Source organism: Atractosteus spatula, chromosome 14 (assembly GCF_055471065.1).
Source record: "Atractosteus spatula isolate fAtrSpa1 chromosome 14, fAtrSpa1.hap1, whole genome shotgun sequence".
Lineage (NCBI taxonomy): Eukaryota > Metazoa > Chordata > Actinopteri > Semionotiformes > Lepisosteidae > Atractosteus > Atractosteus spatula.
This window is the reverse complement of record NC_142719.1, coordinates 23,531,325-23,546,985: the sequence shown is the minus strand read 5'-3', so window position 1 is coordinate 23,546,985 and position 15,661 is coordinate 23,531,325. Positions and strand designations below refer to the sequence as shown.

Below are 15,661 nucleotides of genomic sequence, written 5' to 3'. Positions count from 1 at the left end.
GAGAGGTCCAACATGTGATGTGGTTGGAAGGTTCCTAATACTTCAGCTACTAAATTGCACTTCACTGAAATAAGAAATATTACCTTGGACTGGATTAGCACAACATACTGTATGTCACTAAACTAAGGCTGATGTTAAAATTTCCATTAAAATGAATATATTCTCTGCAGTTTATCAACTTCATTTATTGTACTTTAGTTACCTGCATCCATAAAACAAGCTAGAAACGTCAGTATGTCCTTCAGACAGCTTAAAGGCAAACGGTGATCATTTTCGTGGTTTAGAATTTAGTTACAATTGGCAAAGATTCCTCACTTGTGCTTTTCTCAGTAAATATGATGCTGCTGTTATGGAACAGCCAGAGAGCCCTTGGCAGCTGCCTCTCACCTTGTGGATGTGCTTGTCTTGTCTTTGCTTGCATGCACTGGAGAATCTGAGCGGCCAGAACTTGCAGTTAGGCCTGGTGCCGGCAGGCCCAGTGCCGAGAGGGCCCTGTGTGAACTTCCTCTCATATCTCACCAAGGGCACCTCTGCTCTGGTCTGAACTCGCACCAAATTACACTGCTTGTTTACAAGTGCTTCTGAGGAACAAAGGTTAACTCCTTGCAAGTTTATGTTTGTAATGTAATTCTCATTTTTGTTGTGTTGTGGGAAAGGAAACTACAAAGCACTGTTTTTATTTATGGTTGGTCCACAAATACAAGAGTAATCAGACATGGGTGAGATTTCAAATTAGTCTCAAATTTAATTCTGGATATGCTTGAGGTATATAAGATCACAGAACATCACAAGTGAGAATAGATTAAATTTTGCTTTATATAGTTACTTTTAAAACATTTAAAACTTGATTAACATAGCTCAGTCCAGAACCAGCAACAACTGTAAAGCTCAACATGCTAACTGAGGGGTTTTAGATGTAGAGCTGACTGGGAGCCCCAGAAATCATGCTTAAATCTAAACTACCCACTTAAATTTCAACTGAACCCACTCAATGGTTTTCCAAGGTCTACAGAAATTTTAAAAGACCTGAACTGCAGCCCTCATTGATCAGAACTGAAGAATTCCAATCAAGTCATGGAAGAGAAGCTTGATGTAGAAGAAGAGAAGCAGTCTATGTAGGATACACCTCTACTATGATCACAGGACACCATATTTGTGTGTGTAGGGGACCTGATATAATAAAAATATTCCTGAAAGTGACTAATTACAAGAAAAACAGGTATGTTTCTGATACTGATGAACAAACTACAAAGTAATACATGAAAACAAATTAATTTAAACAAATTAAAATAAAAAAATTGAAATTAATTTGAAAACAGGGGTGCACAGTGTCAAAGTGAATAGCACTGCCTCATCCCAGTGCTGGGGCCTTGGTTTTAATTCCAGACCTGGGGTGCTATCTGTCTGGAGTTTTTTTTTTCAATTCTGTTTATTAAATATCACAGCAGAGACATCAATTTTTACACTTTTACATTTAAGAGAATAACAATGAATATAAGAAAAATAAATGAAGAATGGAATTAAGGAAAAAAATAAGAGTGAAAGAGGAAAGAAGAAAAAAAATAAACAAAAACAGGTACAGTCGCAGCTATATCAGAGTTTCCCATTTAAAGGCTTAGTGGCTTTAATGGTTTAGGAGTATATACTGGGCTCCCCTTTCAAACCTAATGCTCTCAAAGGCTTATCCCACAAATCTTTAAAACAGTCCAGCTCATCTTTTAGGATGAATCTTAACTTTTCCAAAGAGATTAAGTCTCTTATTAGTAATTCCCAGAGGACTAGAGAGGGAGGCTCGTCACCCACCCACCTGATCATGATTGCCTTTCTTGCCAGCATCAGAACAGGCTGGACTACTTCCCTATGGTTCAGCAGCTGAACAGGGAAGACTCCCAAGATGCACGTGAGAGGATGAGGATCTAACTGTATTACAAAGATCAAAGATATTTTTTTACATACCTCCCACCAGAACCTCTGGACATATGTACATTCCCACAGACAGTGAAACAGTGTTCCAACCTGGGTTTTACATTTAGGGCAGTTAGGTGATGTGCCTGTGCTACATTTGCTATAGATCTGTGGAGATATATATGCTCTATGTAACAAACTGTACTGCATTTCTTTATACCAGTTACAGACGGAGATTGTTGAAGGCAATGAAAGAATAGTTTTCCAAGTGTTATCATCTATATAGCACCTCAGTTCCTGGCTCCAGGTTGTCTGTAAAGATTTTTGGAAGTCTAGACAAGAAAGTGTAAAACTTGGATAGAAATTTCTTTGAGTTCCCATTCTTTAGAAAGATTTTTTCTAGTGTGTGCGAGCTGCTGAATAAATCAAGACCACCATTCTTGGTACTCACATAATGCCTGATCTGAAGATATTTAAAGAAGTCTCTTGTTGGTATATTATATTGTGCTTGAAGACGCTCAAATGATTTAAATACACCCCCTTCAAATAAGTCAAAAATTCTATGTATACCTGCTGTTTGCCAATTAGTAAAGTGGGAGCATGTCTTTTCAGGAGGTAGGTCCGGGTTACCCACAAGTGAAGATACTGTAGCATATAAAGAGAGGAATAATAACTAAAGAATTTAGTTACCTTGCTCAATGTTCTCAGTACATTTATTATTAAAGGGTTCTTTTTAGCTAGCGGGGGTACATTAGTCATTTTCCTGCCTAAGAGGTTTACAAGAGAGGTTGGTTTACCGTGTTCAGCCTCCATATCCACCCAGGTGGAGTCTGGTGGTGCATGAATCCACTGCTTGCTTGCTTGTATTGCCAAGGTATAGTATTTCAGATTTGGCAATGCACATCCACTGTAATCCTTGGGTAACTGCAAAGTCTTATATTTTATTTTTGGTTTTTTTCCTGTCCATACAAATGTTGATATTGCTTTACTCAGATCCTTTATGTCAGCTTTAGTCATGGGAGCGAATATCATAGATAGAGGATAGAGAAATTTAGGTAATATTATCATCTTTACAAGATTAATTCTGCCCAGGAAAGATATTGGTAAATTTGTCCACCGGTTCATGTTGTTCTTTAAGTGTATCAGGAGAGGTCTTATATTTACAGAATATAGATGTGAGATTTTGGGGGTCACCTGAATCCCAAGGTATGTGATACCCTTAGGATTCCAGTGAAATGGTTTAATATAGGCGGGTTCTCCTTTTCCCATGTTCCCTAAAGGCATAATCTCAGATTTACTGAAATTGACCTTATAGCCTGATATGGTTGAGAACATTTTTATACCAGTAATAATTTCAGGTAGGGAGTGAACAGGGTCTGTTACTGTCATTATAACATCATCAGCATACAGCATACAATTTTGTGATGTCTCCCCCCCAGTTGGACCACCTTGATGTTTGGATTACATCTTATATATATAGCCAATGGCTCAATTGCTATAGCGAATAGCAAGGGTGACAAGGGCAGCTGGAATGGGTAAGTTTGTATTATGGCTTTAGGTGCACTATATAATAACTTAGTCCATTTGATAAAGTCTTCATCTAGATTAAATCCCCTCATAACATCAAACAGACTGTATATTCCCACTCCACTCTATCAAAGGCTTTCTCAGCATCTATCGACACAAGGGGGCTTGAAACCTGTAGCTGGTCAAGATGGTGGATTATGTTAAACAATCTCCTGGTATTATTAAATGAGTTTCTTCCTTTAATAAACCCTGTCTGGTCTGGGTCAATAATGCTAGTCATTATTCTCTCTAAGCGTGTTGCCAGTATTTTAGCTATCACTTTTATATCAACATTTAGTAAACTTATGGGTCTATATGAGCTACATAGTTCAGGATCTTTCCTTTTTTTGTGAATGACTGTTATGTTGGCAATATTCATAGATTCTGGTAGGGAAGATTCTTTAATTGATTTATGTATGGCCTTGAGATAAATGTTACAGATTTGATCCTTCGTTATTTAAAAAAATTCTACAGGGTAGCCATCCTGGTGTCTTTCCTGACTGTAGTGATATGATAGCTGTTTTAATCTCTTTACTGGAGATAGGTTTATTTAGAAGTTCCTTCTGTGTATCACTGACTTGAGGAATGTCTATGCCTTTTAAAAAAGTGCTCTCCTGAAGCAGTTTTTCATCTGTTTCTGAGCTATATAGCTTCTCAAACAAATTATTAAAGATGCCATTTATTTTCTTATTTTCCAGTGTTTGCTGGCCATTCTCATCTTTAATGGCAGAAATGAAATTTTTGGATGGTGCCATCCTTGCCAATCTCCCAGCTTCTTTAATTTCAATTAGAATTTTCTCAGATTTAGCAGTGTAAAACTCTTCTTCCAATTTTGATTTTTTTTTCTCAAGTGCTAATTGCAAAGAGATTCATTCCTTTTTCTTTTTACTGGTATAAGAAATTGTCATACCTCTCATGTAAGCTTTATAAGCCTCCCATACGGCCCTAGGATCGGTTTCTTCAATGTCATTGCACTGTAAATACTGTATAGCTTTGTTTGTTCATTGAGGAACTTTCTGAATTCATCATCCAGCAGATTAAATGGATTTAGTCTCCATACAAGAGAGCACTCCACTGGTCGTGGAGAGGACATACTCATTGTCAAAGCAGCATGATCTGATATTGTAATTGGATCAATACCTACAGTATATCTGTTACTAGATGGGCCATAGCGCTAGATAGCAGGACGTGGTAAATACGAGAAGCTGTTTGATGTGGTGAGGAGTAAAATGTGAAACCCCTAGCAGTTGGGTTGAAGAATCTCCATATATCAATAACATCTATTTTGCTGCATAAATCTGTCACTTCCTTGGAGATTTTAGATGATGGTACATTAGCAGATGGAATCTTATCTAACCTAGGACAGAAGGAAAAATTAAAGTCTCCTGCAAGGATAATATTGTTACAATCCATAATAGTGAGTTGTCCAAACACATCAATAAAGAATTGTTCATCTTGTTCATTAGGGGCATATATACATCCTATCACCACTTCTTCCCCATATAGTTATCCTTTAACTATTACCACTCTACCTTCATTATCCACATAAGTTGAGTTGACTGTAAATGGGAGATTCTTATGAATGAGAATAACCACGCCTCGTTTTTTGGTGGAGAATGATGATTATCTGCTTGGAGTTTGTATGTACTCCCCATGTTCGCATGTTCATTTCCTTCGGGTGCTCTGGTTTCCTCTCACAGTCAAAAAACACACTGGTAGGTTAACTGGCTTCTGGAAAAATAAGCTCTATATGTAAGTGTGTGCATATCTGTGTCTGCCCTGTGATGGACTGGTGTCCCACCCATAGTGTACTCTGCCTTATGCCTGCTGTTTGCCAGCCTATGCTCCAGCTCCCCCGTGACCCTGAACTGAAAGTAGTTTTAAGAAAATGGATGGGATTGGAAACACATTTTTTTCCCCACTTTGATTCAGAAAGTTAATTAAAATTAATTACATGGATTTAAAAGGTAACAAATTTATTTTTTGTCCCAGTGAAAAGGTTTTGGGGTAAGTTTCTGAAAATGTTGCAGTGTAGTTCAAAACTTGTGGGAGCAATCAGGTTTGCCTGGAGGTCTATGGACCAGATTTGCTATGGGATTTCAAGGGCGCTCATCTTTATTGAATGTCCACTGCTGACATACTGTACACACAGGAGTAGGTCCAGAAATTCGGGGGATTAAAAAAATAAAAAAATGGAAACAAGTATTTTACAGCTGACAAGAGACTGCTATTATGGTTAGCGCATGGTGCAATATACTACAGACTCTGAAACCAGTGATCCGGAGTCTAGGAAGGGCTCACAGATCACAAGATTTATTCCTGGTATGAAGGTAAGTCAAACACATAGACAAACTAAATGTCTTCAGTCTTGAATAAAGAAGATTATAAGGAAAACAGACAAGTACTGAAGACCCTGAATGACACTGACAGTGTTAATCTAGAGGACTAATTCACAAATTAACAAAGCAGGGATCTGAGACAGGAAGAATCTCGGATATAAATGAGGAAGTTTTTCATTACACAAAGGATGATGGGTGTATCTGCAGTTCTCAGGCTCAACAATCTGCACATTCTCTAAAAACAAGATATATTCTGCTTAACAAAGAGAATCTATCAAGGAGAATCAAGGAGTTAAACCGGAACATCATTACCAGTACAGTACATGAAGTTAATATATTTACTTAGTTTACAAGATGCCTCCAATCTCTTTTGCCTCTTTTAGTATTTAAACAGAGAAACTGTCTTAAAGGACTGTCAGCACACAGAAACAATGTTTCATTCCATGCAGCTTTTCTGTAGGATCACACTGACATCTAGCAACCTAGTCTCACAGAATAATTTTTGAAGTTAAAGGGTCAAGTTCAGTTTGCCAGCAAGTAAAAAAAGGCAAGTCTGTTATCAATAAAAACTTACAACAAATTACCCACTTGGTAGAAAAGCTAGCATTTATTAAAGAGATTTACCAGTAATACATTAAACTACAAACTTAAAATGCAAACAGTTCTCCTTCTCAACACAAGCAATTAGGTGCTTGTGGTCACTGAGTTTGTTCAACCTGTTTACAGTGTGAAATTAAAGCATGCCAGGAAATTGCTCTTACCTTGTCCAGGAAGCATAGCTTCTCCTTTGTCTTGGCATCCAAGATCTCCACCTCAAAGAAAACAACAGCTTTTTTAGTCTTTTTGGCAGGCTTGGGTGGTCGTTTGATAGGCAGGGCTGGTGGAGCCCCGTTGGCAGCCTTCTTAGGTACCAGGCTAGCCTCCAACGCCAGCGAGTTCATATCCATGATTCCCACAGCTTCGAGGGGATCTGCGTCGTCTGAAACAAGGTCTGCACTGAGGAATGAAGCCACCGCACAGCACTTCTGAAATGAATCCCTTGCTTTATTTAACGCTAAATATCCCCATCGGTTACAATTTCAGAAAAGAAAAGCAGCCTTTAGTCTCCACAAGCGCTGGGGGTACTGTTGGAAATGATAAATGAAGCCTAGTCTTTCAATACTTTAAAAAAGCCAGATAGGAGGGTTTTAGTGCTGGTTAATCCAAAACAAAAAACACTGGAGTTGAAGGAAAAGAAGAGTTTTGACTGAAAGAGAAGAGAGAGGAAAAGGAGGACACATTACTCTTTTTCTTGCTGGCTGAATGATACTCTCTGTGAAGATGTAACCTGATAGGACAGCAAAACGGACAGCACAGACATACAGCTATATATAAACGCCAGTTTCGCTCCAACTAACTGACCCCTCCTCCTATCTCCTGCCCTGAAACTCCTCTTCCCATATTCGTAACTCTCTTTTTAGGCCACAGTGGAACTCAGGTTGAGGTTTGAATTAATTGTCCGCATATTTATTTAGTCCTTGGTTCTTTGCATCCCTGTAGTGTCAGGTGATAATGCCGAAGATTTTTAGAGCTGATTAATAAGTAGGTCTCCACTTTACACAAACAACCAACAAAAAGAGAGCTTCACTGCAAGGCCCAGGGGGGTCTGTGCTCCCTTTTTCTTCTAATTAATTCCATTACAGAAGTCCACAAGTATAGTTTTTGGTTATTTCATCACAAAAAGCACAGGACACAAATGTTCACAAAATGTTAATTATAAGCTGGCCTGTCATTCAGAACATTTCCAGTATATAATGATTTGTTATTTCTAACATTCCATGCAAAATAGTCTCTGAAAGTGGCTTCACAGTGTACATAGTAAAGATGTCTGCAGCTCCCGTACAATAGAAACACTATAAAATATTTTTTGTGCCTCTTTAAGAGCAGGTGGCAGACTCTGCCATGAAGGTTCTTTTATTGCAATAGAAGTAGACTGACCAGCAGAGGACAATCTGACTCTCCATCTATGGGAATTGGACATTGAGATCACTGCCATTTGTGTTGTAAGTAACTCACTATTGAAACAAAGCAGGTGTAAATAAACACAGATGGCTTTATAAGGTCACATAAGAGAGAGAAAAAATGACTTTGGTCTCTTCATTTAATTAAGAAACATGATGGGATTGATTTGCCATGCAGGGCCACTGAAAGCCCTCCCCTCTGTATCCAAGCATATTCCCATTTGTCCGAGAGAGACTCTCTGCTGCACGGTGCTTCTGGAACATATCCTGAACTTACACAGTAAACTCTAATTTCTAGAACATTTAAGAAAAAACAGGGCTTGGCTATAAAGGAAAAGACCTGCCATGCACTCCCTCCATCACTCAGTAATTGGGGCCAGCATGAACGATTTATGAGCTCAAGACAGTAGGAAGGGTAGCTAGTGCCTTTCCCAGCGCTGTGTAATTCTGGAATATTGCTAGCTCCCTCTGCACGCATTTCAGTAGGCAGCAGCTGAGGCAGGAGTATTAATAGCAGCACCACCCGCGGCTCGGGCTCCTTGGGAAAACACCTCTCCCCAGCGCCAGTAGCCTGGCCCCCCAGAACGCAACGAGACGCCAGAGCCCGCAGGACACCCTGCCCCATCACACGCACAGGTAAGAGCGCCTTTTCACTGTGCAGAGACACAGTCTGCTGCATGTTTTTCTCCATCACTCTTCTTCTTAAAGCAAGTTGAAAGCATTCAGAGATTTAAGTTATACTAGCTCAGATCGATGTATCAGCCTGCATGCAATGTGGTTTGCCAAACATCTATAGAAACCCTTGAAACTGGCAATGCATATTAAAGGCCAGAGTTTTACTTACAGTTTGCTTAAAGTGTCCAAAGAGAAACAAAATAAACTGTTTATAACTCCATCACAATTAAGTGAAAAAATGGATTTTGACAATCAGAGGAGCAACTCCTTTTCTTCCTCATTTTATGAAAGCAATAAATGAATACTCCAGTTAATCCAAGCATCTGAGCAGTATTCTTCAGTTACACTGTTTTCTAAATTCCTCTTTAACTGGAATGAAACATCCAAACCCAAGTGCTGGGGGTATAACAAGAAAATATGGTAATGGTAACGGTATGGTATGGTAATAGTATACACAATGGTGTATGGTAGACACAATGGTAATGGTAATGGTATACACAATGGTATACACATAGCTTCCTCATTGTGAAAAGGGGTTCATAAAGTTAAATTACCAGCTGAGGAAGACATCACAATTTTATTAAATAAGTGAGGGAAAACTGTGATGTGCCACCTTACAAAAAATTAAACTACAATTATTGTCTATGTACAGTACATGCAGAAATACCTTTTTTCCAAAAATGTAAAACTTAAACTCCCATAGAATAAGGTTTAACATGGAGTTTATTTCACAAATAAGATATGTTTTCCGTTGTGTCTGAGATACAGCTACATAAGCAGTGTCCTGGAATAGCCATAGATAATTATCCTGAGCATCAAAAAAACTGAACAATTACAACTAAAACAAATGCAGACAGTTATCAGAAAAAAAGATAATCATGTTTGTAGCACATGCACTGACATTTTATTGAACAGAAAATATATAGGCAAACTGTGAGAATTAATGTTTTTAATTAACAAGGTTGATCAAGAGAGGGTCTGCTGTGAAATTCAAAGGCGAGTAGCATGTATGCCAACAATCGAACAAATACACCTGTAGTTTGGCACCACATTCTTCATAGTACATTGCTAATACTATCTTGGGGTCCTGTCGCATTCTTCTAGTAGAGCAGAGACAAGCTGTTGTCTATTCACTTGTCTATGAGCCCTAGATGCCAAATGTTATGCCAATGCCTTCAAGTCTGAAGGGTAGATCACCCACAGCATCACATTCTCATTGCTCAAGAAAGCCATTGTTTCATGAGCAATACAAGGATGTGTGTTAGATGCGTGTTGTCTGGTGAGGATAAGCCCACAGAAAGGGCAGCAAGTGAGGTCACACACACTGAAATTGTCCAATTCCCTCCCTAGATGACACACTAGCACCTTCCGGTTGACTAATCTGTTGTACACAAAAAATGAACAATCATTTACTGCACAAAACTCCCTGGCCTACATTAGGCTGGTCTACCCAAAAACTTGACTTGGCACTAAAGAGGAATTGATCCACTGCTGTCAAGTCTAACTGAACTCGCACTCTCATCTGTGGTGAGACCAGGGGTTCGTGACAACATGGTGACTTACAGTACTTTCACAAAAGTTCATAAAGCTCACTATATTGTCAATGAATTTATTTTGTTACCAAGATTTAATAACCCAGATTTGCGACTGCAGTTCCCCTTTTAATCTGCACTGCTAAACTGTATGATGATGTTTCAGTCTTGTCTAGGTGTCATTACTTTGGTCTACCAGAGTGAAGTGTGTCACTGACAGACTGCATTTGGCTGTAACTTCTTGCCATGTTATAAACTGCTGACTTTGAATACCTAGATTAAGTCCAGAAATGATTTAGTACAGCCTCCAAACATACCAATTGAATGATCAAACTTGACATTCCATAATAGGAGGTTTACAAGCCTTAGTCATGAATTTGTATGTTATGCAAAAAGAGATATGTACAGTTGAAGTACACAGTATACATTTACCGTATGTCTAGTATCTTGTCAATTTTAATTGCGTCTCCTGGTTGGTTATAGGGAGACTAAGTGCTATTTTTATTCCTCACCTGTATTTATCCGTTACTCTAGAAGAGGAATATCTACTGTAGAGAGCTGCTGAAAATTGCCTTTTTTCAGAGTTCTGCTCTGTCTGTGAGAAATATAAATGTAATAAAAAAGCGAAAGAAAAATAAATACCTGAACTGTAAGGGAAACATGAGGAAGAGGGAAAAATGTATTTGTATTGTTGACAGACAATGACTAGAAATGTACTCCTCTTTGTGCCTCAGAATAAAAGAGAAACAAACTATTAATAGCATTAATGTGGGGCAAAACCTGAATGAAAATTTGACTCCATCTGGCCTTCTTAGATTTAAGATACCTTGACCTGTATAAACATAAAATGAAGAACCACGTACAGTATGTCATACAGAGGCTTAGGGACTTTAATCATCTTGATTCTACCCAAACTATATTCTCAATATTTGCTTCTGGTCAGCTATGGAAAAAAGGAATAGATTAGAATATATTATTTATCCTCTACAAGATGTAATGAATTTCAAAAATGCATTTCCAGGCTTATAGTTAGAGCAGGATTTCCGAGAAGCCTTTAAGAAAATATAATATACATAAAGATACATACAAAAGATAATATAATAATTAATTATATAAATAATATATAAGCAGAGCTTTAATTTACTTATTATACTGTAGGTCACAACATCTCAATTTTGTTTGTGCAAGTACAGTCATTGTTCACAATTTTTTCAGTGCACATACATAGAAGTAGTGGACACAAAGGAAATGGATAGTCCTTGGTAAATGAGGGACACAGTGCTCCACATCCTTGATTTCAGTATAATTTTTTTCTGGCCTGGTATGGGTTCATTCCCTCAATCCTTCATGCTAATTGCTACTCAGTTGTTCTGAACAATCTTCATCCCATGTTGCAGCATTTCTTTCCTGCCGAGAGAGGTGTTTTCCAGGATGACAATGCCCCCACCCACAGATCATGGAGTCTTATCTGTACCTTTTCCTGGAGGAAAGCGGCAACGGCGCAGGAAGAGAGGTAAGCAGGCAGGTGTCTTGGTTAGACAATGCAGCAATCACCCTCCACTTCTGAGCATACTGTTCGCTAATGTTCAATCACTTGACAACAAGTTGGACAAGCTGAGAGCAAGGCTTGCTTTCCAAAAGGACATTAAAAACTGCCATGTGCTAGTGTTTACCGAAACTGGTTTGACTCAGCTATTCAGGACACTACTATCCTCCCGAGAGGTTTTTCTGTTCATCGTCAGGACAGGACAATAGACTCGGGGAAGATCAGGGGCAGAGGGGTGTGCATCATGGTTAATAACTCCTGGTGTACAGCTGTGGAGACTATTTCATCATCATGCTCTCCACACCTTGAACACCTGACAATAAAATGTCATCCGTTCTATCTACCGCGGGAATTTACATTGGTGGTCCTCACAGCGGTGTATATTCCACCGCAGGCAAACACCACAGGACCTCTGGAGGAACTACACGAACACCTAAGCAGACATGAAAACTCATACCCTGAAGGTGCCTTCATCACAGTGGGGGACTTCAATAGCACAAACCTGAAGAAAATCGTGCCAAACCTGCATCAGCATATAAACTGCCCGACGCGTGGAACAAACATGTTGAACAATGTTTACACTCCCTTCCGGGATGGCAAAAAGCCCTCCCCCGTCCTTTTGGCAAATCCGATCACGCCTCCATCCTGCTACTCCCTGCCTATAGGCAGAAACTCAAGCAGGAGTAGTCTGCAACAAGGACCAACCAGCACCAGTCAGAATAATCTAAGTCACTGCTTTGCCACCACTGACTGCCGGGAACGACATTAATCTGTAAGAAGACTATGCTACTAGTTATATCATGCATAGAAGATGTGGTCCCCATGATTACTGTTCGCACATACCCAAATCAAAAACTGTGGGTAAATGGCGAAGTAAGAGCTAAACTCAGAGCTAGAACACCTGCCTTAAACTCTGGAGATAAGGACATGTACAGAAAATCCAGATCCGATCTCAGAAAAGCTATGAAAAAAAAACAAATATAACTACAGGGTAAAACTGGAATCACACTATCATGACGACCAGGACACTCACCAGGGGGAACACCCACTGTCTGTCTCCAGAGCTGATGTGTACGAAGTCTTTAAAAAGACTAATCCACGCAAGGCTCCTGGCCCCGACGCTATCCCTGGTCGTGTCCAGAAGGCCTGCGCAGACCAACTAGTGGACATCTTCACATACATATTTAATCTCTCCCTCACTCAGAGTGCCCTCTTGCTTCAAGAAAACCACCATCGTCCCGATCCCCAAGAAAACCAGAGTCAACTTCCTAAATGACTTCCGCTGCATTGCACTCACATCCATCATGAAATGCTTCAAGCAGCTGATCAAAGGATACATCACCTCCTTACTGCCTGACACCTTAGACCCAATGCAATTTGCATACCGACAAAACAGATCAACTGAGGACGCCATTGCCACTGCTCTACACACTACCCTCTCACACCAAGACAAGAAAGAAACATACTGTATGTGAGAATATTGTTTGTTGATTACAGCTAAGCATTCAACACCATCGTACCCTCAAGGCTTATCACCAAGCTCCAAGACCTTGGACTAAGCTCCCCTCTCTGCAATTGGATCCTGGACTTTCTGATATGCCGACTGCAGGTGGAGAGAGTAGGCACAAATACATCCTCCACCCTGACTCTGAACATCGGCCCCTTGCAGGGCTGTGTACTCAGCCCTCTCCTGTACTCCCTATTCACCCACGACTGTGTCGCCAGGAACAAAACAAACTCAATCATCAAGTTTGCAGACTATACAATGATCATCGGCTTGATCACAAATGGTGATGAGTCCACGTACAGGGAGGAGGTAGACACTGACAGCATGGTGTCAGGACAACAGCCTCTCTCTGAACACCAGCAAAACTAAGGAGTTGATCGTGGACTACAGGAACAGACCACGCACCCATTCACATCAGCGGGTCCGCAGTGGAGAGAGTCAACAGTTTCAAATTCCTAGGTGTCAACATCACAGACAATCTAACCTGTACCCACCACACCAACCTCATAGCCAAGACAGCACGGCAGCGCCTATTCTTTCTCCACAGACTAAAGAAGTTCGGCATGCCGTCACACATCCTAACAAATTTTTTCAGGTGCACCACATCCTAACCGGCTACATCACTGCTCGGTATGGTAACTGCTCTGCCAGAGAGCACAATGTACTGTACTCCAGAGGGTGGTGAAACTAGCACAAAACACTACCAGCTGCGCGCTACCAAATAACGAGGATATCTACTCTGTAGAAGGCCAGGTCTATCCTCAGGGACTCCAGTCACCCTAACCACAACTTGTTCTCTCTACTACCATCCGGAAAATGATACCGAAGTATACAGACCAAGACCACCAGGTTTCATAACAGCTTCTTCCCCCAGCCTATAAGACTGCTAAACAGCCAACCACAGCAGACGCCTGCAATAACCTAAATGGCCACTGGAAAATAGGCAACCTCCTTGAACTGACAGGGTTCACCAGCGCCCTCCTGTCACTTGCACTCTCAGGACACATACGAAGAGCACTAAATACCTCCTATCCTTGTGCTACTTTCGCACAATCTGTAAATTGTATTGTAAATTACAATTGTGTAAATTATTGTATCCTAATGTTAATCTAATCCCTATAAATTCCTGTCCTTCTACTCTTCTATCCCTCTTAATGAGCTCTCGGACAAAGCATTTCATTGCCAACAACACCGCTGTATGCTGTACTGTCCGTGCATTGATAAATAAAACTTGATTGATTGACTATGTCCAAGATAGTATCTTCCATCTCTATCAACCAGGCATGGGTTGACTAACTTTCTTATGGAAGAATGATGAGGCAACTCTCCTGCTGAATTCCACACAATGCCAGACTCCCTGTCACAGCACATACAGGCTTCCCAAATGACTTCATACTGACGTTTCTATTTTTAGTCTACTATCTGTCGATTATGTTTCACAGTGTCTGTTAGGAACGTCTCTACATGAGGAAAGATAACTTGCAAAGCCACAAAGATTCAGGCACTCTAGAGAAAATTCCTACATAAAAACATTCAAAAGACGCCAACATATATTTTATTGTATGATCAACTGTATGGATCATAGGTTGAGTTTGTGAGTGTCTGGAACAAGTTACTCAGGCATGTTACCAATGCCAATATTCTGACATCCTTCAAGAAACATCTGGATGAGATCCTTGGAACAATTAGCTACTAGATACCAAAGGTAAAAAAAAGGCCTAGTTCTCAGTTGAATCTCAAGGTCAAGCATCAGTATCTGATGAATTATGAAACTGCAAAATTTACTTTAAGCAGCAACATATTACAAGGAAAATAGAGTTTCTGTGCCGAGTGCTTTCAAAACCAGTTATTAGATCTACAGCAAACAATTTGAACAAGCTGTGGACCGTACAATACTTTAAATCTTGCAACACACTTTTACTAGTGCTATAAAAGGGACAAGCATAGCCAAAATGCACACTTAACTCAGTGTTTTGAAAAAAAAATCACTGAATTGTTTTATTAAGCAAGCTGACATTAGAGAACATGTGGAAATGTAAATATAACATTTTCACAAAGACAATTCTAACATTAAATTAATCTTCAAGCACCCAAAAGAAAATCTGAATTTATTTGACATTATCATCACCAATGGCTTTTCTGCTATTCAGAATGTGCACCAACTCTCCCCCCCTCCATTAATATGTGATAGCCAACATCAAAAAGAAAACTGTTGATAAAAAACAGAATGGCCATAGATGGGACAAGACAATGCACTTCACCGAGCTCACAAGCTCATTGTACTGGAAACAAACCTCTCACATTGTGCATGTCTGAAAAGTCAAATCTAGAATGTTGTCTGGTAACACCAGAATGCTGTGCTGGTTTTGTTCCTGTGTAGAACAGGACTGAATATCCGTACTGATAAAACCCCCAAACAATAAGGCCTGACAGATGTATGGAAAGGTGGGACAAATGAAAAGCACCTAAGTGTTACTAAGCTTCAATGTTCCACACTTACATTTTGAACACATTTAAACTAAGTTTAGTCCTGTTCCAGTTCTTAGTGAAACCCACCGAACCTGTTGCAAATTTTGAAACAAGTTTCATAG

The 15,661-nt window shown here is 39.8% G+C and overlaps 1 protein-coding gene across 2 annotated transcripts in view; it reads right to left on the bottom strand.

Annotated features, from left to right (window-relative positions):
- Positions 1-15,661, bottom strand: part of tecrb (trans-2,3-enoyl-CoA reductase b) — a 63,049-nt gene that overhangs the window by 26,420 nt on the left and 20,968 nt on the right. The window contains exon 2 of one of the 2 annotated variants that reach the window (XM_088932072.1): positions 6,572-6,622. In XM_088932072.1, the coding sequence (XP_088788198.1) occupies positions 6,572-6,622 (51 nt within the window). Of the gene's footprint in view, positions 1-6,571; positions 6,904-15,661 lie in introns of those variants that run through there. The other variant, XM_088932071.1, reaches the window with a different exon arrangement.